Here is a 22,938-nt window from a genome sequence, read left to right as displayed (position 1 = left end):
TCAAGGTCACCAGATATTATTTAAATAGTGTACGTTTGGATATATTTAGAGAAGCTCAATAGACGTTAAAGATATTCAAATCAAATATTTAGAGATGCGCATATCCTTGCGCTCATGCCTCTAGCCGCCTCTACACAAGCTTTTACTTGCAACTGCATACGGCCTCGGTAATTCATCAATCCCGCACTTCCAATACCTCTAGTAAAAATAACAACCATCTCGCTGCATTAAAAAAGGCGCCCTATCTTCTCGTTAATCTCTATCAGGCTACACGATGTAGACAACGAGCCTCTCCTTTCAATCCCACCACCCACTTTCCCTTAGTAGCTTCCCCAATCTCGCATATCAGCGTATTTCTTTAGCTTCTACTCCTTGTGTTATCTACCACAACTATGCCTTCACGTTCCTTTGTCAGCTTTACGCCGGCCTATACTCATATTTAGAAGCCCTTTCATACTCACTATGTCCGTTATCCCACATCCAACATGTCAATATTGGGCTTTTCACATCCCACATCCCACATCCCACATCCCGTCTCCCACATTCCACGTTCCACATCCTAACATCCCAACATCCTGGTAGTCCTGTCCTAGCACTCCCAAACTGCCACCCTTTGTGCCGGCACCGCTATTGCTGTGCCGGCTTTTACCAGCTTAAGCTTAAGTCGTCATCCTTTTCTCATCTATAAAGTACACCTTCTTTATTAGTCTAATAGATTAGCTAGTTGATGGACCCAACAATAGCCATGCCAGTCATGGATGGCACTAATCAATCAAGGGCCAGTTTCTTTTATGCCATCCCTCCCATAACTGTATAGGCTTGGCTTGCTTGGTATTCGTCCTTCTCTAAATCTTCACGTCTACTTTTATAGTATAATTTATTAGCTCTGACGCGTGTACCAATCCCGCACTTATGAAGAACACCAATAAATCCATGAGCATAAAGTATAGCTATACTTCAAGGGCAATCACGGACCATGGCCACAGCCAAGCCTATGTATCTTCGCACCTACCATGCGAGTCTAGAAGTATCTACAGATAGACACACTAGGTTAGGCTATCAAGGCCATGAAATTTGCGCGGCGGCCGGTTGATTCCATGAGCTTTAACACGCCATTGCTACTTGATTTTCCTGTCCTTGATGAAAACAAGTCTGTGCTTCAATGCGCAAGTCGCCATCGAGGTCTAGTTGTGATGCTCACGCTACACACTTGAAGATATTATAACTTGTCTGAAGATTGTTAAATAGACAATGCCACCTCCATCTGCATAGCCTGAAATCTTCTCATCACTCAACCACTCAGTCGCTCTTCCGCTCTTCCGCTCTTCCGCTCTTCCGCTCTTCCGCTCTTCCGCTCTTCCGCTCTTTCACCTTTGTACTCTCAATCATATCATTCTCATTCTCAGCACCAAACGCCAAAATGAGATTCTCGTTTTCTTCTTTGTCTCTTGTTCTATCTTTTTTCAGTCTCGCCCGTGCTGGCGTTTTTGAGGACCATGGCTACATTGTGGTGAGCGATAGAGGCATGCACATGCTTATTTCCCCCTACTATAGCCTATGCGAACCGCTCAATGTTATCAACTTTGACGCTCAAACGAAGATTGCCTCCATCATTGTTGCCAACAATGATGAAGAGCTTGACCATGACCAGAAGCTCGGCTTAGCTGAAATTTACACCACCCTGGCCGAAATGAGTGGCCTAAAGCCTGACGACATGAAGTGGGTGGTCTTTGACGTTGACGAGGAAGAAGACCCAGAAACCACTGCAACCATTGCTAAAATCCGTGCGGGTCGCAATCTTGACCCTAAACAAGATACCCAAGTTCTCCCTAGTGACAAGGAGTGGACTGCAATTCTCGACATGGAGTATTACAAAAAGTTATTACAGGTTAACAGCAAGCCAGTTAAGGGAGTCAACCTGGCCCGTGAGGCCTTTGTTGATGGAGATATTCCTGAGGAGGGTATTCCCGATAGCGACGACATCTACTCGAAAGATCGCATTTACTTTGCCTTGTCATCATCGAAGGCCGTCCTAGCTGATCAACAACCTCCATTCGATGATGAAGAGCAGGCGGCTGCTCTGACCGCCCTGTTTGCCGAGGAAAGGGAGAAAGAAGCTGAAAGCCTGGAGATTCTGAATGATAAACTTATCGAGATCGCTGAGGAGAACGGCTCTGAACTAGCCTGTACACTTTAATTGAGGGATCAGCTTTCAACAGAGGGATAGCATACTTTTAGCAGAGAGACGTCTGATGTCCCCACACCACAACCTCACATAATTATACACCTAAATATAATAGACATGTTCAACGTTGCAGTTCTTCGGTAGCTCATCCCATATTGTAGGCTAAACCATTTCATCATCAACAGCTAAGATCGTAACTCACCAACATAATCCAGCTGCTATGGCCTCAATGTGGTCTCATCAGTGTACGGTGCCCTAGATGTAGTCTGGTAGCTTGTAATAACCAACACGGGGAGCTTACATTGAGTCGGTTTTATTGAGATAGCTAGCTTGTCAGAATATGGAATACGGACATTCCCATATGAAGGCATAGCAAACATAAGTATGGGGAAAATAACCATGGCCAGCTTTATTTTCCTAAACTTACTCCGATGGGTTTCTGTGGGCAGGGAAAAAGATGAGCAATATGCGTCCCTATCTTGAGAGTTTAAAAAAACACAAATCTAGATAGTATTTGCTTGAAAAATATGAAGCACCCGAAACCCGACATCAAATGGAGGCAAAAGTTAAGCCGTGAAATAGAACGTAACCAAGTTTATACCTTGGAATTTCACGTTCTGTTCTGGAATTCATTTGAATCAAATGCCTTCAAATAGGTGATGATGACAAGGTAATGAGTTAGGACACGGACAGGAAATGCGTACGAAGATGGAGATACAAAGATTCAAGACTCAAGAATGTGAGACATGAAACCAAAAGAAAATGTGCATACGCAAGTACGTACACATGTCTACATAAGCTCGCCGGCAAGCTGCAGCCGGCGTAACGGTGATAACAAAAGAAAGGAATAAACCCAGAAACAAGCAAGGGGCCTTATGGAGAGAGAATGGCGACCAGGCAATAAAGTAGTGAGAGACACAACACGGCAGCAGAGATCAAGAGGCAGATAGATAGGGCAAACAGAGACAGAAGCATCAAGCCAGGAAACTTAATTAAGCCTTGACAGGCACAGCCTCAGCCTCCTCAATCTTCTTGTCCTTCTGCGACTGCTGCCACATGGCAATACGGCCCAGCTGAATGATGGCGACCAGACCGACGAAGAAGTTGACGGCAGCAAGACTATATTACGGAAGAATACGTTAGCCAAAGATTCAATCCTTGATATGATACAAAAAAAAGAGCAAGTGAACATAATATATAAGGCAGCCAGGAATAGGGAGCAAGGAAGGACGTACAGCATGTTGCGAGGTTTGATGATGAAACACCAGCGGGTCCAAATAACTCCCGTGCACATGAGAGCAAACTGCTGAGTGGCCGAAATGTTCTCAACGGGGCGGGCAAAGTCCGAGATGCCAGCTAGGACAAGGGACCACTACACAAGAGATGCAGGTCAGTCATGAGTGACGTTTGGTTCGTACAGCAGCGGAGTCGTAAAGTGGGGGAATTCCGGGCGAGGGCTTATCACAGAAGAATAAGCCTCAGCGGCAACAACTAACCTTCATGACGGGAGCCCTATTAGGAAGTACGAAGCACCGGTTAGCGAATGGCACATAAAAAAGGGCATGATAAAAGAGGCAGGGCCAGCCGCCCGAAACGACTGCCTTCGGCATCCACGTCCACAACATGGAAGTCATCATCATCACCATAGCCCGCTCTTGGCTTTTCCCACTCATGCAGCATAGCACTCACCAGAAATGAACAGTCTTCAGACCAACGGGGCTATCCCACATGCGCTTGAACCACGACTGTGCCGGCTGCTCAGCCGCCGTGCTCTGGAACCGCCGAGCCTCCTGTTGGAACACCCGCTTGAAGGCCTTCTGTGCAGCCTGGTGCGAGAAGCCAGACATCGTAGCGCGGTGAGCTGCAGGCCGGAAAGCACTACCGGCAACAGTGGTAGCAGGGCGCGCGGTCGAAGCGCGGAATGCAGAACGGGCAGCGGTGGTGAAAGACATTTTTAATATATTTCTTGTTCTTTTTTGGCGGTTTTGGCTGTGTGAATACGGAACAACGAATGTACAAAGAGAATGCGGCTCGAGGAGGTCCCAGTATTTGTAGTTGTCGAGGCTGTCTGGCTAGCAGGCTGGCTGGCGGGCGGGTGGGCGGGTTTGAGGGAAGAAGATAAGGATTTATATTTTGAGAGGAAGAAAAAAAGAATTCTAAACTGGCCGAAAGACGGATTCAAGGCTTATCTTGTAGAGGGGCAAAAATAGAGTCAAATTTGAGCTTCAGACTGCACATCAGCCATGTTGTCGCATTATTAGCATTTGTTACATTTTTTATGAGCACCATAATTTACTCATTTGGATATACGATACTACCAAAGCAATAAATTATGTATCCTCATTTGCTTCGGTGCTGAAAATTATGATTCATTCTTCTTAAGGTTACCTCGACTGAATCATTGAGATTAGTATACAAGCCCCCCCAGTCTTAGGGTTATGTACCCTGGGTGCAGCTCAGACCTAGCCTCACGAAGGACCCTTCCATCCGTTTTCTATTTTCTGCGCCCTCCGCCTCCGGACCCTCTCTAGCTGCCGTAATTACGCCATCCACTCAACGCAATCTTGCTGTGCTCCTCCATCTCTACATATATATGCACAATGTCAGGCAAATACGCTTTCAATACCGCCGTCAAGGAGCTACGCTTCCTCTTCTGCAACGCCTCCGATAAGGGCGCTGCCACCAGGTATGACCGACTCACTCTTGTTTCTTTTCTTCAGCAAGTCCAGTACTAACATACACTACGCCCGGCATCTAGGACCTTCCTGAACCGCGCGTATCCCACCATGAAAAAGAATAATCCCAACACTCCCATCCTCATCCGTGAAGCCCTCGGCACCTCTTCGCGTGTGTTCGCGCGCTACGGTACAAGACCCACCAACCCGGCTTCGTAGCCGACTGACAAATTACTAACTTCAGTCTTTTTAGACCTTGGTGTTGAGAAGACCCAGTCCCTCGAAGGTACGTCTAGCTCTATCTTGCATCCATCTGCTCCTTCCATATGCTAACAAATAGCTCTAATTCATTAGGTCTCTCCGACAAGCAAATTGAAGACGCTGTTGTCGGCCTTGTCAAAGCCGCATAAGCTAGTCTCACTTCTATCGTAGGCCGCATCAACCTACCAACACAAACATACAGTCACATTCATTCTTGAGAAAACAACAGATCAGAAACCAGAGGAGCCTTGGTCTCCATATCTCCAGGCATAAGGAGCAACTCGTCTACTAAAAGTTAGACATCGCAGCAATACATAACATGAATAACATGCAGCAAAACGCACCATTTTTGCTTCTATAATGCCCTAGTTGCGTTGTGGAGAAGGTCATTGTGGACTAGTAAATTTGCTGTGTATGGTACAATATGTTGGAGTAGCTGTCATAAGGAAAAGACTTGCGGGAAGACGTCAAATTTTGCGCGTTCGCGCCGAGATAGTGGGCGAAATACTAGCAATATTGCTGCCCCAAATTCATGCCTGCTTCTGAGCATTAACCATCTTAAGAATCTCCGACTCATTCTCGCCCGCAACCACCTTGGCATTGTTCCAGTCAACCACCTACATCAGTCAGTTAGCAATCCACATCTTCTTGCCCTACACCCATTACATATCACAACCGGAGGGCTATACTCACAACTGGGCGCTGGAAGCTCTCTGGGGCTAGCTTGTACTTCTTCAATGCCTCTGCCTCCGAGGTAGCACCGCTGATGATGCTTGAAATGCCGTTCGCCCCAACATAGCTCAGAATCGTTCGGACCTGATCCTCTGTAGGTGCCTGCTCAGTCACATCGACTTCAAACGGCACACGCATATTGGAATCCGCATTTGCTGAAGCAATAGCCGCATTCTTCAATGACTGCGCGATGCGCGTAGATGCCGGCGAGCCAGCCTTGCTGAACAGCGTGACGATGTCGATAGCACGGGGCTGTATGAATCATGTAAGCATGTGTCGTTCTCATTTAAATGGACACAAACTCACAAAGCGAATCATTCTGAAGAAAATCTCAAGTCCGTTGAATGTTTGAGGCTACTGTTTCTACGAGCAGGTTCGCATGTAGCTTGTCTCAAATTCGCCGTTGAAGCTTCCCAGTTAATGCCTGGAAAGTGGGGCACCAATACTTCGACCTTCCGATTAGGGTTAATTTAGACTACTTCTTTAGAAGCAGGACGATATGGAAGATTTATGAAGCGAGTTACTTCAACCAAGATTCATGCACATGTAATTGTTTAGCGCAAAGGTGGGATTTCAATATTTATTCATAGCTCTACATAATAATCCCAAACAAATAGACTTCGCACTAACTTCAATTCCACGAACTACGAACTGTGAAGGCTTTAGGCCGGTTAGCCAATGGTTCAGCAGAAAAAGGACCATTTGAATGTGTGGATGGATGGTAATGATTCAGAATATGTAAGAAATAAATGTCATTTAACCAACTGCTATAGCAACCCCGGCGAGGGCGCCAACAGTCAGAATCAAACGCAAATTACCTCATCAGGAACATAGTGGGGGAAGCAACAGTTGGAAAAGGTGACTTACTGAAGAGCACAACCCGCAAGACTGACGACCTGCTGTGAAGGGGATGTGTTAGTGGGCTTCGTGACTTGGACGGGCTGCTCTTGGATTTAAGAAGCAAGATGATCCAACTGGATCATCAACCCAGAGAGTCTGCGAGCAAGACACGCAAAGGTGTCGATATTCATCAAAGTTGGAGTATCTTGAGAATGAAAAGCGTGCCCCTTCTAGCAAATATTTATAGCCGCAGAAGAAAATTACTGTCCTTCGAAAACCTGCACTGGTGGGGCAATATCACGTGACTGGAGCGATAAGATTTGGGCGCCACACTACATCATCCCCTGCATTATTAGTTTTTTTTTTTTGGCTCGGTGAGCCCGCACACTTTTACAGGAAAACTTAGGGCTCGGCTCCACAAATTTCTCGTGGGACCACAGACTGCAAAATCGTCGTCCAGCAAGTCTGGTCTATCATTGTGGAAACCCAAACCAACCACACAACGTTGAGAGTCATCACCAAGCTCTTGGTATGTGAACATCCTACCTCCAAACCCTCAAAGACAAACTATCCGTCTATCAGACTTCCCATTTTCCCCTCGACAAACTCGACTAAACTTCATCTTCTGGTTCCCTCCCAACTTCGCCGTCTAATCTTTTTCATCTTCAACCCTCAGATATTTCCAAAATGGCCGAAGCGACGGTAACGAACCCCAGCTGGCGTCTGGTCGAGGTCGGCCGCGTCGTCCTCGTCCAGGGTGCCCACCCTGACGCTGGCCGCCTGGCCGCCATTGTCGAGATTATCGATCACAAGCGCGTACGTTTTCTTTCCGCAACTTTCTAGATCCCCGTTAAATTGCATTTATCCCATACGACGAGCGCCAATACCGCCTCCAAGTCCGAGTTCCCACGAAATGTGTCCCGCTTAGTTTCACTCTCAGTCTGTCTGTTGCTCCGAATTACATCATACGAATGACAAATTACGAACAAACTCGAAATCACAAAACACCTCTTCACTACCTAGTCTCCAAACAGGAGCGGCACTGGAACTCGGGATAAAAGACTTGGAATGCAACTTTGGCGAGCTCAACTCCATCCTACTTTGCCTTAGACCAGGCTTGATTCCTGAAACACGAACACTTTATCAAGCGTCCAGTCATTAACATGTTTTTCTTGCGTCTTATAGGTTCTCGTCGAGGGCCCCTCTTCCGACTCCAAGCTTGCTGTCATCCGCAAGTCGATTCCCCTGTCCGACTGCCTTCTGTCCCAGCTGGTCATCAAGGGCCTTCCCCGTGGTGCCCGCCAGGCTACCCTGAAGAAGTTCTGGGAGGCTGCTGAGATCGACACCAAGTGGAAGCAGAGCAACTGGTTCAAGCGCCGCGAGCAGATCGAGAAGCGGAGAGCTCTGACCGACTTCGACCGCTTCAAGGTTCTGCGCCTCAAGAAGCAGCGCCGTTTCGAGGAGCGCAAGGCTCTGGCCAAGGTTAAGGCCGCTGCGTAAACGCTTTAAAAGAAAAATAAATTACTGTTTCTTATTGCGACCTTTTTTTGTTTTGCGAACGAAGAATTAAAACAAACAACCACGGGACACAATTTCGGAAAGAGAATAAAAAAAGTCAAAAAAGCACATTCTTTTTATTGTATCTTGCGGGCGACTAGAGGATGGATGGATAGGAGTTTCACTTTTCTTTTCTTGGGATGATGATGTGCTTGTGTTTTGTAGCGTTGATTCTGTTTTCGACGCCCTTTATTCCCTCTGCCTCAGCAGGAGGAAGAACGGTGACAGAAAACTTGTCTTGGGTAGTAGGATATTAGGAATAACGGATCAGCTGACAGCCCGGATTCGCTCTGCCGTGTTGTGCTTCAGCTAAACAGCTATATTTACATCACTATCCCCTTCCAACAGAGCCAGGAACATGACAACAAATATTACAACAACATCTCCACCCTCTCTTATTTGACAACGGTTAGAAATGGTGTTAGTAGTGGTGTTGATTAGCATTCCGCTCAATGTTCTTCCCTGTTTCTTTTCATACTGACTAGCATTTGTGGGACAACGGAAACGAAGCGGGCTTCTCTTTGGCGCACTCTATATATACTAATGGGCTCTCGTGCTGGATAGGCTTAGTGCTTCTGTTCTTATTGCCTTGTCATCACCACCGTGGTTTGTGTTCTGCTGGTTCAACGAAACTTAGACGCATTTGCTGTCTTGCATCTTAGTCTTATCTAACCAACAATCTACTTATATCACTTTGCTATAGCCCTATTTTGGCATGTACCATCTCACTTTACAAAATCCAAATCTCCTTGTCAATTGTCAAGCATGTGACCTCAATTCTCCTCTTTCTTTATTATCTAAGCAAAAGTCTTATCGTTATCAGCCCAGATCAGTCGCGCACAACTCTTGAGAATGTGAATTCAAAATGACTAAGCACACCTCACGCAAGACAAACGATAGGACATACGGGTTATTTTGCTTCACTATAGGACAGCTAGAATGTGGAGGCAATGGGGCCTCTAGGATTAGACGATTAGGTTGATTGGTGGTGGTAACATTGACCCACGACGTAGTATGCAGCCAAACCCTAGGTATTTGATTTGGCTGTGGCATTTCGAAGTTTTCTACCTACGCCAAACCTAGCTTCCTCAACACATCACCAAAGCCCCTCTCCCCAAGTTCACCCACCTCCGGTATGTTAACCCACCTCATGCACGAAATGGAAACTCGCACTTGCATATTGCTTGCACTTTATATGTGATCTTGCTCTTCTCAGCTCGGCCGATGGCTTTTTCCTGCTCGTGTTCAAAGCTAGCTTTTTTGCAGTCAACGTGAGAATTTGATCCCACAAATACGAGTCACTAGCAAAATCTAGGCTGATGATTTGGCGTGGGTGGCAGAAAAAGTAAAATTAAAGCCCTTGCAGAGGAAAAGCACAAGGCCGAGAGAAAGCAAGAAAAAAAATGAGGGGCTCAAAATAGCAAAAGCCTAATACTTGGACCATATCACTAACATCATCAAACCCTCCTGGATTTTCCCCCGCACTCTAGTCCACATCCCTTTCAAAATGTCTGACCCCCGCGTTGAGGAACTCCCCGCCGACGAGACCAAGAAGGTCGTCGTTCAGGAGCACGAAGATGACAGCTCTGACTCTGAGGTCGAGGCTGGCGAGGGCTCTCTTCCCGCTGGTGCTCAGGCCGTCGTCCACTCTCGCAACGAGAAGAAGGCCCGCAAGGCCATTGAGAAGCTGCACCTGATTCGTGTCCCTGGAATCACCCGTGTGACCCTGCGCCGCCCCAAGAACGTGCGTATACCAACTGCAATTAGCATTTTTGAAGCATTTGGTACTAACTACTGATACAGATCCTGTTCGTCATCAACAACCCCGAGGTCTACAAGTCTCCCAACAGCAACACCTACATGTAAGCAGCATTAACAGTCTTGTCAGCATTTGGTATTTGGCCCGACGACTAACGCACATTTCTCTATAGTGTCTTCGGTGAGGCCAAGATTGAGGACATCAACGCTGCCGCCCAGCAGGCCGCTGCTTCCCAGCTGGCTGCCGCTGCCCACGATGACCACGCCGGTCACGACCACGACCACGACCATGACCACGACCACGACCACGACCACGACCACGATGGCGAGGAAAAGAAGGAGGAGGCCAAGAAGGAAGAGGAGGAAGAGGACGAGGAGCCCGCCGATGAGGAGGGTATTGAGGCCAAGGACATCGAACTAGTCATGACCCAGGCCTCTGTCTCAAGAAACAAGGCCATCAAAGCCCTAAGGGAGAATGACAACGATATAGTCAACTCCATCATGGCACTCAGCATTTAAATCCCTCTGTCGCCATAGGAAAAGAGGCCTCAATTGCATGTTCTGTCACCCGGTGTGTCACCGTTCTGCTGAGCATTGAACCTGTTTTATAAAAAAAAAACACTCACACGCAGTCCCAAGGTTTGGGTTCGGCATTTCATCCAAGTTCTCACTGAATTTTAATTGAGCAATATGCGTGACATGAAAACCTCTTGTAGCAATAGCTTGTAGACCATCTTCTTAGCATCCAATGCCTGTAAACACGCCGATGACGGCGGATCCAAATACCTGTGATGGCGGGGTAAGGCTCAATATCTCCACCTCTAGATGTATAGAACACAACTTGTTGCTAAGATAAAAGTTCTCACCCCAAATATAAAATAATAAAATTAGTTCATCAAAAAATCAGTTTATACACTTTCGGTGTATGCTACACACTTCGAAGGCTACAATTGTGTTTGGACTTGAATCAAGTCTCAAGCTTCGGGTTATTACTGTCAAACCCAGAATCACGTGATTCTTGGTTTTTGCTTAGTCAGAAAGTTTCGGGACAGGTCGGCGAAGCCCCCGTCAAAGCTAGGTGAAAACAATTATTTCTCAAGACGGCTTGCTTGAATATTCTCGAAATAGGAACCTCACGTCTAATCCCAATTAACCACACCTCTTTCACAATCCTTCACAATGGCTACGGTACGTGTGATCTTTTTATTTTTTTATCCCGTTTTTACTTTGCTACCCATAATGTGCGGGGCTTGGAGACATGGAGAAATCGCCAGTTGAAGAGGACTGGAGGGACGAGGCTACGATGTCGTGGGCAAGAGGATATTGGCCAACGCGAGAAGACAAGGCAATTTTGGGTGAAGGGAGAAAGGGAGTTGCGAAGATTCTAAAGCAAGAACACCCGGACCGAACTACGTGACCAATTGAAGCTAATTCATGCGATTTTTTTTTGGCGATTTTGCAGCGCAGCGCTGCTACCAAGCTTGACTGGGTCAAGGTTGCCTCATCCCTGGGCCTCCGCGGCCAGACGGCCTCATCACTGCAGGCGTTCAAGAAGCGCAACGATGAAGCCCGCCGTAAGCTGACCGCGCTGAGTGAGATGCCGACCACGGTCGACTTTTCGCACTACCGCAGCGTGCTCAAGAACCAGGCCGTTGTCGACGAAATCGAGAAGCGTTTTGCTTCCTTCAAGCCCGCCACCTACGATGTTAACCGCCAGATCAAGGCTATCGAGGCCTTCGAGGTCGAGGCCATCAAGAATGCTGAGGCTACCAAGACCAAGGTTGACCTGGAGCTCAAGGACCTCCAGAAGACTCTAACCAACATCGAGACTGCCCGGCCGTTTGAGGACCTCACTGTCGAGGATGTCGTTGCCGCCGAGCCCTCCATTGACGAGAAGACTTCCCAGATGGTTTCCAAGGGTCGCTGGGTTGTTCCCGGATACAAGGTGCGTTCTATTGGGGATGTGGAATGTCCAGATATGCCCGACTATGGATATCGGGCCGGTGAAAAGGAACGGACGGAATACTCGGAGTTGATGCTCCGGAGTCTATCTCGGTGGACGAAACATATGCTAACGTATTGTTCTTTTTCTGCTTCTACGTATAGGAGCGCTTCGGCGATCTGGCTGTTCTGTAAAAGCCTTGCCCGATTTTCATACCCTGCTACAATATCGAATCCTCACATCTATCCGACCTCAACGCCGACATCAACTCTGTCTCTCTTTGTATTCCTTTGCCCTAGCAGATATGCAATGTGTACTTTAGCCTTCGTAGATGGAAGACTTGGGCTTGGGCGGTGCTATGGTGGGAAGCCAAGCAACTCTTTTAGCCGAATATGTGAACTTCTTGCCATCTATGCTTTTATCTTTTGACTATTTTCTCCAGTGCTTTGTCTTTTGTTGGGGCGGTTAATTTGCCTGCTCAGTGCAGGATATCAGCATCCTGTCACCTCCGCCGGGGCCGGCATTCTAATATCCCATCGAAAATATAGATATGCGTCATAATTGCTGCGTCAAGCTGAGAAAGGGATACCGGCGTATGATTGAGCCCGTTGGCGTTCTAGGAGTGACTAGACGACTTTTAGAGCCAGATAAGAATGGAATGGAATACAATGCTCGTGTGGGCTACGCCGAGTTGGGGCTGCCCTATGTCAGCTGTCATTGCTGAGGCAGGCTCCCATAGGCGAATGCATGAGGGTTTGTCTCACGTAATTCTAGACGGTTGTTCAGTGTCTGGGTGTTTGTTATCTCGTGACGCACCTGGTTCGTTGGGCTTGCAATTTCGTGGTGTATGCAGAAGGAGAAGGAGGTTTATGTTAGGCTTGAGATGGATGGTTATTGTGCCCATCGTGTACCGTTGTTACCATAGTCGTCGTCATCGCCATGTACGTACAGGCCCCAGCGATAACAGCGAAAAAACCCGCCGCCTTGGTTCAAAGAGGCCTAGTTTTCGATCGCCTATTCATGTGATCACTGTGATCGGCCGGGCTGGGGCTTTTTTCCTCTTGTTTGTCTCTCGCCTTTGTGGTCTCTTTTTTTATTTTTATTTTTTCTATTTTCTTCGGCGCTAATGTTTTGAACAAAACATTGTAATTCTCGAGATTGTCTTCTCTCTTCTCGACAAGCCCTGAATTTTCTCTCCTGCATTAGACTATTAGCTGTTGGCTATTGGCTATTGGCTCGCTCATCTGAGGGGGGATGGCCCTGTTCTTGCTCCTGGGTTCCCTTTTGATTTCCTATCGCGCGAAATCAAAAGATTCCCAGCAACGAAAAGGGACCAGCTGACCCCCCCACCCCCCATGGCCTCGATAAGGTCTATACCATCCATGCTTGATGTTCAACTCACCCTCAGAATGGTCCCTTCGCCTTAGGTCCCTTGGGTTAAGGATTTGGAGTTTGGCAAGGCAAGGAATAGAAATCTCAGCTCTCTGCTCGCTTTATCCCTCTTATATACATACCATGGAAGGGGAGTACGTCGACTTTATTCTCTGTGCCATCCTTCTGTTTCGGGTCGAGATGGCCAAGGACTTGTCATGGAGCTGAATGTGACCTTGGTAGAGGTTTTTAGCTGGGAACAGCCTCCTATCCAACCAAAGGCAAGCCAGCGCAGATTGGGAAAATGATGGCTAACAAATGTGTATCTTTTTTAGGCATGGCTAGCGAGTGGCCTGAATGATTTCTTGGTAAAGCTTTATTATATTTCATCTCTATAGTCGATCACTTGCAAAAAAGCGTAGTGGTAGTGTTAGGCCAGCTCCGATGGTTGGCTGTTGTCTGACAATAGGCTAGTTTGGTCTTGGCTCGCCTTTTCGTCTTTCGTCTTCGATATTCTTGTCCACTAGCCGCTCCAGCTTTCACAAATTGCTTCCCTGAATCGAGGAATCCCTGGATTCTCGACCTGGGATTCCAAGTTTCTATCTGCGGCGTATGCTTGGGCTTGGAGCTGGCTGGCTGGCTGGCTGGGCTGACGAGCTGCTTGTCTTGAATGGCCTTGGCCTGTTTCTTTCTCTCATAATATATGACCTGTCAGATCAGGAATTCGGGGATCGCTTGCCTCTTCGAAGACTGGATGGAAGCACCCCCTCTCCTAGCATGAAAAAGAGAATCAGGGTCAGGCCCAGCACTGGGGAACTGCAACTGAGGGGACTTGAACCCCTTACTGACTTGTTTCTCACGTCTTCTCAAATCCAGCAGCTGGAATACCCCTGCACGCTTCAGTTATGCAGTTTTGGCCGCTTGTTTTGTTTGCTTTATGGTTCAACATGTAACATGTGCATGCTTCAAAACATGACAGTCGAGATTCTTTGGGTCATGGCCAGACCAGACGGACGGGTCGAACCAAGCCGAGTCCAAGACGCCAGAAGAGAACAGTGGGATGGGCTGGAATACTAGCTATCACTCGAGGGAAACCCTGGAGCCTAGTGGACGGCTGGATTCACAGGCATACGTGATCTGTGATGTGATTTGTGCGCATTGTTGTGATCTAAAGCATTAGCATTGTTGTTACTATTTGCACTCACAAGCTACTTCTCTCCTTCTAATACATTAGGACAGGAAGCCTGCCGTTCCTCTGGCGAGCCTGCGACCTAGTTGGTCCTTTTTCTTTTTCTTTTCTTTTGTTTCTTTTTCTCTTGTTCCAGGCTTGAACCATCCTTAGTTCTATCGGGCTTTTATTCTTGATTTCCCATTCACATCATCAATTACATGAGTACATCAATACCCTTTCTCTTCGTCTCTCCCGTTTCTTCATTTCCTTTCTTCTCTTCGTATTATTTTCTCTTCATATTCCCCCTCTTCCATTCTTCCCCTCGAGGCTAGAACCCTGTCCTGCCTCAGAACGAACCCTCTTCTATTTGCTGCTATCCTTCCGCTCTCCTTAGCAGCCAGCATATTAGCTTGAAAAAAAGTATTCTTTCGTGCTGCAGCTCCATCTGGCCTTTTTCCTTTCCTTCATTATATTTTTTCTCTCAATCCAGAAGCTTGGACTGGACTAGCCAAATCTACCAAAACCTACTCGGATTCGGATGCCTGCCCTCAGTTCTTGAAACAACACAACTTACAACTTTCACTTACATCAGTGTGTTATGCAGATCAGGGTCGTCTGCATTTGACGACCCTCAACTGTGCATTTAGCCTACGACTTGCTCCTTAGCTCCTGTTGTCCGTGCTATTGCCCTTTTTTCGTGGTTTAAAGGGCCCGTTATCATTAGCTACTATAGCTTTGTTTGTTATGCGTTATGCTGTGTCGTTTATGGCTTCCTCAATGGCGCCTCCCTCTATGATTATCAACCCCTCACTTGCAGAACTCGACGAACTGGTGCTTATGCAATGCCCGCCTATCGACAAGTCATGGCTAGACCACGAAGCTGCCAAGTCGGCAGAACTATCGGCCTCAGACAAGACAACAGTCAAGGAGAAAAAGTCCCATGTTTCAGCAAAGGCCAAGATCAAGCAGCAGATATATGCACAGGAATGCCGATCTTTACACAAAAGGCTGCTGGCTCCTGACGGCCTATTTCCAGAGCTGGCCCAGGGCATCCAAGTAAGGCGAATGGCGACAAGCTCGTCACTGGACGGGGCCAAGGTGCCTATTTTACGCTACTCGAGAAAAAGAGACATTGGCCTACGACCAGACGTTGTTATTGTGTACTATCATGGCGGTGGCCTATGGATCGGCGAAGCAGATAGCGAGGAGCTTTCTTGCCGCAAGTTGTTGGTGGGAAACTATCACGTGTATTCGGTGGGCTATCGACTGCTGCCAGACTATGCCGGCAGCGTATGTCTATCGGATGCTATCGACGCGTGCAACCAGATACTGCGATGGGCCGGGCCCAAACCGCGAGTCGTCATAGTCGGCAGCTCGTCGGGCGGCGAACTAGCATCGCTAGTGTCGCAGCACGTGGTGCAGACTAGCCTTGACACTAACCAGCGTGTGCCCTTTTGCGGCACCATGTTGCGATGTCCCGTGACAAGCGATGTGTGGAGCGGCCGCGATTACGTGCCCGAGAGCGTACGGCATATGCACACGACAGCACAGCCGGCCTTTTACACTAGCATAGCCGGCGACATGAAGCGGCTAGTACCCCGTGACGGACTCGAGAGCATGCCGATTGAGGCGCCGCCACATGTCCTAGCACACATGCCCCCCACGTGGGTGCAGCTGACAACTAACGATGTGCTGTATGCGGATGGGCTGTGCTATGCAGCGCTGCTACGACAGCAACAGAGGCTGTTGGCACTGGATGTGGTACGGAACTATCCGCATACTTTTTGGTTGCTAGCACCACAATTGCCTCGAGCAATGATGGCAGATGCAGCAATGGTTGATGGACTGCAGTGGATTTTGAAGCAGGCTGTATAAGGTAGAGGTTAGAGAAGGGAGGGGGATGGAGGAGCTAGGATTGGGATTGCACTAGGACTGATGGGAGGGCTTTCATTGTTATTATAAGGTTTTTTTCTTTTCGTTTAGAAGGGCAGCGGGTTTTACTGGAAGTAATTCCAGGGCGGAGGCTTAATTTTTTTTCAGTTTTATGGTTGTTTTTTTTTTTAGGATTTTACGCTTTTACTATAGCTCTATCAAGACCTGGCTCATCTCGCAGAGAGCGTAGGCTTAACTGACAACTGATGCATATGTCAATGTGAGGTGTCATCGATGGTTTCTCGGCATCATATGTCAACACCATTTGTCACGTCTTGTCAAGCGAGACAAGATCCATGCACTAAGTTGGAGGTTTCCCGCGGTAGGGTTTGAAGCCTGTTTGGTTAGGGTTGTGCAAGAAGGATTGAGGGTAGCTAGGCTTGCCTTTTTGGGTCAATTCCCATCTGTGGGAGTCAAGACTGCAGATGTTTGTGATCGGGATTTACCAGATGAAAAAAGCGGATAGATTAGCTGGTCTTTGTGCTACATTACACGATGTTTGTCACATGACTCTAGTTGGTAATCCGTAGCTTGTTCTCGCTTGAATGGGCTACCTGGGTTAATGGGGCGGCATGGTGGCGTTATTCTAGGCAGTATTTACCCGCAATAGATGGGGGCATCCGAATAAGCTGACGCTTAGGTCGCACGGAAGTCAGATAGCACCAGCTGCTGGAGGTTTCTAGTGTATATTCCGAAGTTTTGGAAACCAAGTTTCGCTGGAAATCGAGTAGGCCTTTATGGGACAAAACTGCTTGCCCTCAATGGATAGCGGGCAAATTGGGACCGAAGCTGCCGGCTAAGAGAACAAGGATCGAAAAAGGTCTCAAAAGGGGCCTCTATTCTGGTATCACCCACTACTACGGCTGCTGCGTGGAATGGGGCATCGCCAGATTTGTGCTCGAGATGTTCCGATTACAACTTGGATTTCGTCAAGTTTCGTCTGCATTTGTTCAAGAGCATCCCGACAAGGATAAAGCCGGGATGGGAGCCCGGAAAGTGGTCGATCACTTGCACAGCTTTAGCTCAGGCTGGCATACGGCGATGTTAGTCTAAGGAACGTCGTGCTAGCCCAAGTTTGGTTGGCTACGACTCGTGACAGTTATCAGGCAAGCTTGTTTCAACAAGGGGCGGAAGGGTGTTTTTGAGACCGCAAATAAGAAAACCGACAAATACAGCCTTGAATTGCCTGGGCTGTTGCTTTGCTGGATATTGCAGCCGTCGAAGTGGAAACAAGTGTGCCACCGGGCGTGGATATGGGGACGTAGCTCTCAGGTGGGCTATTTAGAGAAGGGAGGATGGTGATTCAAAGGAAAACATGAAAAACCTGAGAAGAGCGAAAAACTCGTAGCTATGAGTATCGGGCGCGCAGGCTAGATAGAAATCGATATTTACTTCATAGGTGTCTTGTACTAACTAAAATGAGATAATTAAACAATTAGGAGCTTCATAATAAATCAGTGGCTGAACCGGGAGATGGTGGTTTTGTCTCGGCTGTCCTGTCAGGGATAGCTCCTCAAGCATTTGAAGACTAGTTAGTAATCCCTCAGACTCCTTCTACAACAGGACAAGACTCCAATGATCGGAGCCTTTAAGATCGAGTCAAGAGACTCGACTTTTTCTACTCGTCTGCTCTTACCATGGCGCACTCTTCAACCAATAATGTGCCTTCCTTGCATATACGGTGCTGGCGCCAAATTCGAGAGAAGCACTGTAAGTGCTAAGGGCCCTGGCGACGTCCTTGTAAAAGCCAATCAGGCTTACTGGGCGCCAAGGCTTGGATAGATATGTTCTACCCACTAACGGCATCAGAGACATTTCTAGGTGTGTAAACACATCAGCCACCTATAAAGATTCAGACGATTACATGTTTTAAATGCACATTTCCATTAGATGCTACAGTAAGAACAAGCGAGGGCGAGCGCATGTCGATGCTATTGTTGTCGTAACCCTGACCGTCTACAGTGGGGAGGGTGCTTATCCCTTGAGTTCGGAAAGAGGTTAAAAGACAATACAGCCAAGTAGAGCGTGTCAGGGCCCGGGAGACTAGGCAAGTTACAACAGCGCCATGTTTTGCAACAAGATGAAAACTACCGGAAAGCAAATCCCCATGGGTGTTGGATGAATGTTGGATAAACTACATGGAGGATGGGTATTGTGAGGAATCTGCCCTTGGTCGGGTTAACCCTGGGTAAACCCGAGCCTGAATACTTCAGCTTAGTTGTCCATGATGGAAGAACTCAAGAGACAACCTTCACCATAACGATCAATCTGTATACCAGCACGGTTCCACGTGCGGTTGTGCAGGATCACGAGTGACTTCTAAAGTGATAAAAATCTGAACTCAGTAGATTGTTCCGACACTGATCAGTTCTCGGTAGAGTTCTGAACAGCAAGGTTACGGAATTCCGAAAAAGACAACCTTCAAAGCTGTTGAAAGTAGAGCTCACCAGGAAGAACTGGAAAGTTCCAGCAAGTCACAGAAGAGTAGAGACTGTGGCGTAAATGTGGTGCCGGATCTAGGCACCCACCCTGGGGTACAAGTATAAAAGGGGCTGGAATCTCTCAACTGCAGAGGACTTGAGAGGAGACCAAAAAGAACAACTTTTCTTAATACAACAGCCTTTTATCTAACAAAAGCAAAAATTTTCAACAACGACCCCGCAACGACCCCGTAACGACCCCGCAACGACTCCGCAACGAACCCCACCCCCAGCCCCGACAAGATCCCCCGGATTATGAGCGACGAGAGCAGCCAAGGAAGCCCTGAAACACGCACAGCCATCCTTAACCAACTGTCCGAGATGTCTGGTAGACAGGCCACGACGCAGATGGGCCCATCGCTCACGAAGGAGGAGCGCGTCAAGAAGGTCCAAAACGTCATCGACATACTGGTCAATCACCAGATGAGGGATGGACAGGCCCGCGACTTGGTGGCCGATGAGTTTGAAGACTGGACGTTCGAGGACTGGAGAGACCTGGACGACAGGTACAACATTCTCCGCTCCAATCTTATCCTCCATGGCCTTTACGTCCCTCATCACCGGATCACTGGTTCGATGATGAACTCGATCGAAGTGGCTACGCGTCCTGTCGATGAGTGGACCGACTAAATGATGAAGCAGTACGATGATATCCCAATGGTGTACACAGGGAGCAGCGCACTGCAGGAGCGTCTCACCAAGAAGAAGGTCCCTCGGGACCTGTGGAATGTGAGGCAGTGGATTCTGGGGGCCGAGACACAGGGCGCTCGTCCTACCCAAGAACGGGTGGTCCGTGTTGAACAGCCCAAGCAAGGCAATATGACAAAGGGGACGCAGGACGTGCGTGAGGAGTACCGGCAGGAGAGCACCACGATGGCGGACAAGGTTGAAGGAGGCGCGACCAATCGCGCGATGGAAGGCGTCGAGGCAATGCTGGAGCAGAAGCTCAGCTTGGGTGTGTTGCAGGAGAAGACCGAGGGCAGGGACTTCGCCCATTTAGAGTACCGTACCCCGTCGTTGCACAGCAATGCCTACGAGATTGAGCAGCGGAAGATCCTCGGTCTGCTGGAAAAGACCTGGCCCAAGGAGGACCAATTCTCTGGCGCGATGGACTCGGTGAGCCTCTGGCATAGCTTCCGGGTATTTTCTCACAAGTGCAGACAGCTTGGCTTAGAAGAGCACTACCTGCATGATGGCTGCGGGCCCCGCGCGCGACCGCTGTCGGGAGCTGGTCATCACGACAGATGCGACAGACTGGAAGTCGGGGATGATCCAGATGGAGCATAGGTTTGAGAATGCAGGGATGAAGCTGGCGCGTGACAACCGCTGGCTGCAGTACTCTCTGGATGAGTTCATCCGCGATAAGGGTGACGGCAGGCCGTTGCATGAGATCGTCTATGCGTTCTACGAGTGGCTGGATAGGGGACAGCTGTCTCTCTCCCCCGCCTACCAAGGACATGACGTCCTGCGCGATAGACTCCTGGTCAACCTGCGGCAGCATCACGCCACGGCCAGGGAGTCGAGTCGCTACGGCTACTCCAACATGACCGCATTGGACGTAGCAATTCATGTGTGCGACGCCCTCAGGGCTGAGCTGCAGGCGGCGACTGTGGAGAGAAGGGGGCAGCAGCTGGTGCAGCGTGGTTCGGCTTTCATGAACAGGCCAATGAGCGCGGAGGATGTCGATGCTCACGTGGAGCAACTCCTGGTGGGCAGGAGGTTCAGCAAGCCCAAGCTCTATGGGCAGCAAGCACCTCGCAAGTGTTTTATCTGCCACAAGAAAGGCCACTTCATGAGCAGACACACGAAGGCCGAAAGAGACAAGCACATGGCAGAGTGGCGCACCAAGAAGCCCTCTGGCCAGGCACACGTGTATGCCATAGACGCTGTCGACATGGAGCACGGAAGTTTGTATGGGTGCGTGGAAGAGGAACGGAACAACGACCGTAGCGCCCTGGATGACACGAGTGACTTCTAAAGTGATGAAATCTGAATTCAGTAGATTGTTTCGACAATGGGCGTATTAGTCTTGGCCGTAAGACTGGTGTTCGTGGCCTTTTAGCTAAATTTCCGGATTTCCACAGTCAAAATAGACGTAGTCTTACCTAAAGCTATTCGCTTTACCCACCGAATAAGGTCGGGTGCGTCGGCTGTAAAAAGTGGCATTGTAATGAGTTATGTAAAAAGAAAATAATACTAGAGAAGAACATGGTATGGTGGCACTTAGCTAGAGGAGAAATGAGATAGTTCCTTGTAACTTCGAGGCGAATACTACTAAGTGGAATGTGTTATAAGAGCGACAACGAAACCCGTTAATAGCCTTGGAATAGGGTGCCTCTTTTATCCCTTCTTACTTTCCAAAAGATATACCAGTATTTTCCCGTATATCCCCAGGCATTCATGGTGAAGACTGAGTTCATTGGTAGAATGAGAACAGTCTAAGAGGTAGATGGGCTTAAGCCCAAAGGTTACCGACTCCCTGTCAAATACCACGGCATTTGCATGGCGATAAGAGGAGGGTTAGGAGAGGTTCCACAGTATGGAAATGAGATGGCTGAAGTAGAAAGAAGGCTCTTCCTCTGTCTTCCTCGTCTAATAACGGAGTTATGTGCCGGATCGGCAGTATGATTGCAAGGGCCGGTAATGACACCCATTCACCCTGTAGTTGACAGGCGAAACTACGTGGTTCACACGGGAGTTCTAGAAATGTTCCACATTGCACCTTGATAAATATCAACACTGCTGCCATCTACATTAGCATTGAACAACTCGCGGGGGCTTAAATCGTGGTGATTAAACAAGAAGGGAGATGGGGTCTGGATATCTGTCAATGTAGGAAGATCTCTTTTTGGATAATCCATCCCGTCGAGCGCCCAAAATGCTCCGACCTATTAAGATCCAGTAGGTAAACAGTTCAGTCTCAATCCCCCCCCCTATTCTTTACATCACGAACCAATCTATAATCAGCTTTCTCACGTACCCGCATCGGATGGTTTGTCGTCGAAATTGCCGCTTTCATACCATAGATGGTACTGAAAAGTATTTTAGATAGCAGTTTGATCTAACGATGAGAAATGAAGCTGCAAACAATATAACAATACAGAAATAAACAAGTTTAGACGGAAGGAATATAAATGGAGGCTTACTGCTATGTCTGTTTGACTTGACACTATGGTGAGCATGGCTACCATGATGGATAGTGACTAGTACTATAATACGCGAGCGCTTCATTTGAGTTTCGTTTACTAAGATATAGCAACGACTTTTTTGTTAAGAATATTATAGATTCGTTTCTACATGAGAAATGATTAGTTCACAGTTGTGTCGAAGGTCTTCACGCATGTATGCATTCATATATATATAGCACCCTCCTTCTACCCTACCTCATGTTACATGTACGGCTTGTTCTACCATCAAACACACATTCTCCATAAACCATACCTTTCACCATTTCTCTCAATCCTTATTTCACGTCCTTTTCACGCGTTTAACTTTGGTTGTCCAAACTACATTTTCGCCTTTAAGAGGACTGCGCTTTAGTCTCGGTGGCACCCTTATCCACACACAACAACCATGCAACCCTGGATTACTACTGCACTGCTCGCACTTGCCAGCAAGGCTGTCATGGGAGCACCATATCCAATGGAGGGTACGGAGCCAGCTGCATGTTACAATAAGTGCTACTGGGACGCTAGCGTCTGCTGGTGCATGAACATCTATGGCTATAACGTGAGAGTCTCTGATGACTGGTGTTTTTATGCTCAAGATGATGAAGATTGGGAGCGAAACTATGGCAAGAAGGAGGAGAAGCAACAGTCTGAGGAAGAAGAAGAGTACGAGGATGAGGACGAGGATGAGGACGAGGATGAGGACGAGGAGGAAGAAGAGGGGGAGGACGAGAACGAGGAGGAAGAAGAGGGGGAGGACGAGAATGAGGATGAAGACGAGGGGCAAGACTAGGAGAATGGTAACGACGGCAAACACTCAACAACTACTCACTAGTCATAGGCCCCTCATTAGCTATAATTATTCGT

General features: G+C 48.0%; 10 protein-coding genes across 10 annotated transcripts; 8 read left to right on the top strand and 2 right to left on the bottom strand.

The window, feature by feature from the left end:
- Positions 1–1,420: 1,420 nt before the first annotated feature.
- On the top strand, positions 1,421–2,197 carry HOO65_090221 (uncharacterized protein; the record flags this gene model as incomplete). Its single annotated transcript, XM_071001642.1, has 1 exon — positions 1,421–2,197. One exon carries the CDS (start codon positions 1,421–1,423, stop codon positions 2,195–2,197), a length of 777 nt encoding a protein of 258 aa, XP_070856107.1.
- A 980-nt stretch (positions 2,198–3,177) lies between these two features.
- On the bottom strand, positions 3,178–4,137 carry HOO65_090220 (Mitochondrial pyruvate carrier 2; the record flags this gene model as incomplete). Its single annotated transcript, XM_071004578.1, has 4 exons — positions 3,178–3,304; positions 3,421–3,557; positions 3,682–3,697; positions 3,875–4,137. 4 exons carry the CDS (start codon positions 4,135–4,137, stop codon positions 3,178–3,180), a joined length of 543 nt encoding a protein of 180 aa, XP_070856106.1.
- Positions 4,138–4,785: 648 nt separating this feature from the next.
- On the top strand, positions 4,786–5,270 carry HOO65_090219 (NADH-ubiquinone oxidoreductase 10.5 kDa subunit; the record flags this gene model as incomplete). Its single annotated transcript, XM_071004625.1, has 4 exons — positions 4,786–4,871; positions 4,944–5,032; positions 5,114–5,146; positions 5,215–5,270. The coding sequence occupies 4 exons, from the start codon at positions 4,786–4,788 to the stop codon at positions 5,268–5,270; spliced, it is 264 nt and encodes an 87-aa protein (XP_070856105.1).
- A 381-nt stretch (positions 5,271–5,651) lies between these two features.
- On the bottom strand, positions 5,652–6,171 carry HOO65_090218 (putative redox protein fmp46 mitochondrial; the record flags this gene model as incomplete). Its single annotated transcript, XM_071004623.1, has 3 exons — positions 5,652–5,738; positions 5,815–6,105; positions 6,160–6,171. The coding sequence occupies 3 exons, from the start codon at positions 6,169–6,171 to the stop codon at positions 5,652–5,654; spliced, it is 390 nt and encodes a 129-aa protein (XP_070856104.1).
- Positions 6,172–7,380: 1,209 nt separating this feature from the next.
- Positions 7,381–8,193, top strand: HOO65_090217 (60S ribosomal protein eL14; the record flags this gene model as incomplete). Its single annotated transcript, XM_071004597.1, has 2 exons — positions 7,381–7,509; positions 7,879–8,193. The coding sequence occupies 2 exons, from the start codon at positions 7,381–7,383 to the stop codon at positions 8,191–8,193; spliced, it is 444 nt and encodes a 147-aa protein (XP_070856103.1).
- A 1,564-nt stretch (positions 8,194–9,757) lies between these two features.
- On the top strand, positions 9,758–10,527 carry HOO65_090216 (Nascent polypeptide-associated complex subunit alpha; the record flags this gene model as incomplete). The annotated part of the gene is made up of 3 exons (XM_071004604.1): positions 9,758–9,994; positions 10,054–10,112; positions 10,182–10,527. The coding sequence occupies 3 exons, from the start codon at positions 9,758–9,760 to the stop codon at positions 10,525–10,527; spliced, it is 642 nt and encodes a 213-aa protein (XP_070856102.1).
- Positions 10,528–11,187: 660 nt separating this feature from the next.
- Positions 11,188–12,144, top strand: HOO65_090215 (ATP synthase subunit d; the record flags this gene model as incomplete). The annotated part of the gene is made up of 3 exons (XM_071004579.1): positions 11,188–11,196; positions 11,471–11,953; positions 12,115–12,144. The coding sequence occupies 3 exons, from the start codon at positions 11,188–11,190 to the stop codon at positions 12,142–12,144; spliced, it is 522 nt and encodes a 173-aa protein (XP_070856101.1).
- Positions 12,145–15,269: 3,125 nt separating this feature from the next.
- Positions 15,270–16,367, top strand: HOO65_090214 (Lipase 2; the record flags this gene model as incomplete). Its single annotated transcript, XM_071001641.1, has 1 exon — positions 15,270–16,367. One exon carries the CDS (start codon positions 15,270–15,272, stop codon positions 16,365–16,367), a length of 1,098 nt encoding a protein of 365 aa, XP_070856100.1.
- Positions 16,368–19,159: 2,792 nt separating this feature from the next.
- HOO65_090213 (uncharacterized protein) lies at positions 19,160–20,882 on the top strand (the record flags this gene model as incomplete). The annotated part of the gene is made up of 3 exons (XM_071004501.1): positions 19,160–19,498; positions 19,547–20,020; positions 20,082–20,882. 3 exons carry the CDS (start codon positions 19,160–19,162, stop codon positions 20,880–20,882), a joined length of 1,614 nt encoding a protein of 537 aa, XP_070856099.1.
- A 1,595-nt stretch (positions 20,883–22,477) lies between these two features.
- Positions 22,478–22,864, top strand: HOO65_090212 (uncharacterized protein; the record flags this gene model as incomplete). Its single annotated transcript, XM_071001640.1, has 1 exon — positions 22,478–22,864. One exon carries the CDS (start codon positions 22,478–22,480, stop codon positions 22,862–22,864), a length of 387 nt encoding a protein of 128 aa, XP_070856098.1.
- Between the last annotated feature and the right edge of the window lie 74 nt (positions 22,865–22,938).

The sequence above is a fragment of the Ceratocystis lukuohia genome, assembly GCF_044167205.1.
Source record: "Ceratocystis lukuohia strain C4212 chromosome Unknown Supercontig9_pilon, whole genome shotgun sequence".
Classification (NCBI taxonomy): domain Eukaryota; kingdom Fungi; phylum Ascomycota; class Sordariomycetes; order Microascales; family Ceratocystidaceae; genus Ceratocystis; species Ceratocystis lukuohia.
Note: the sequence above shows the minus strand (reverse complement) of the source record. Positions and strands in the feature narration are given on the sequence as shown.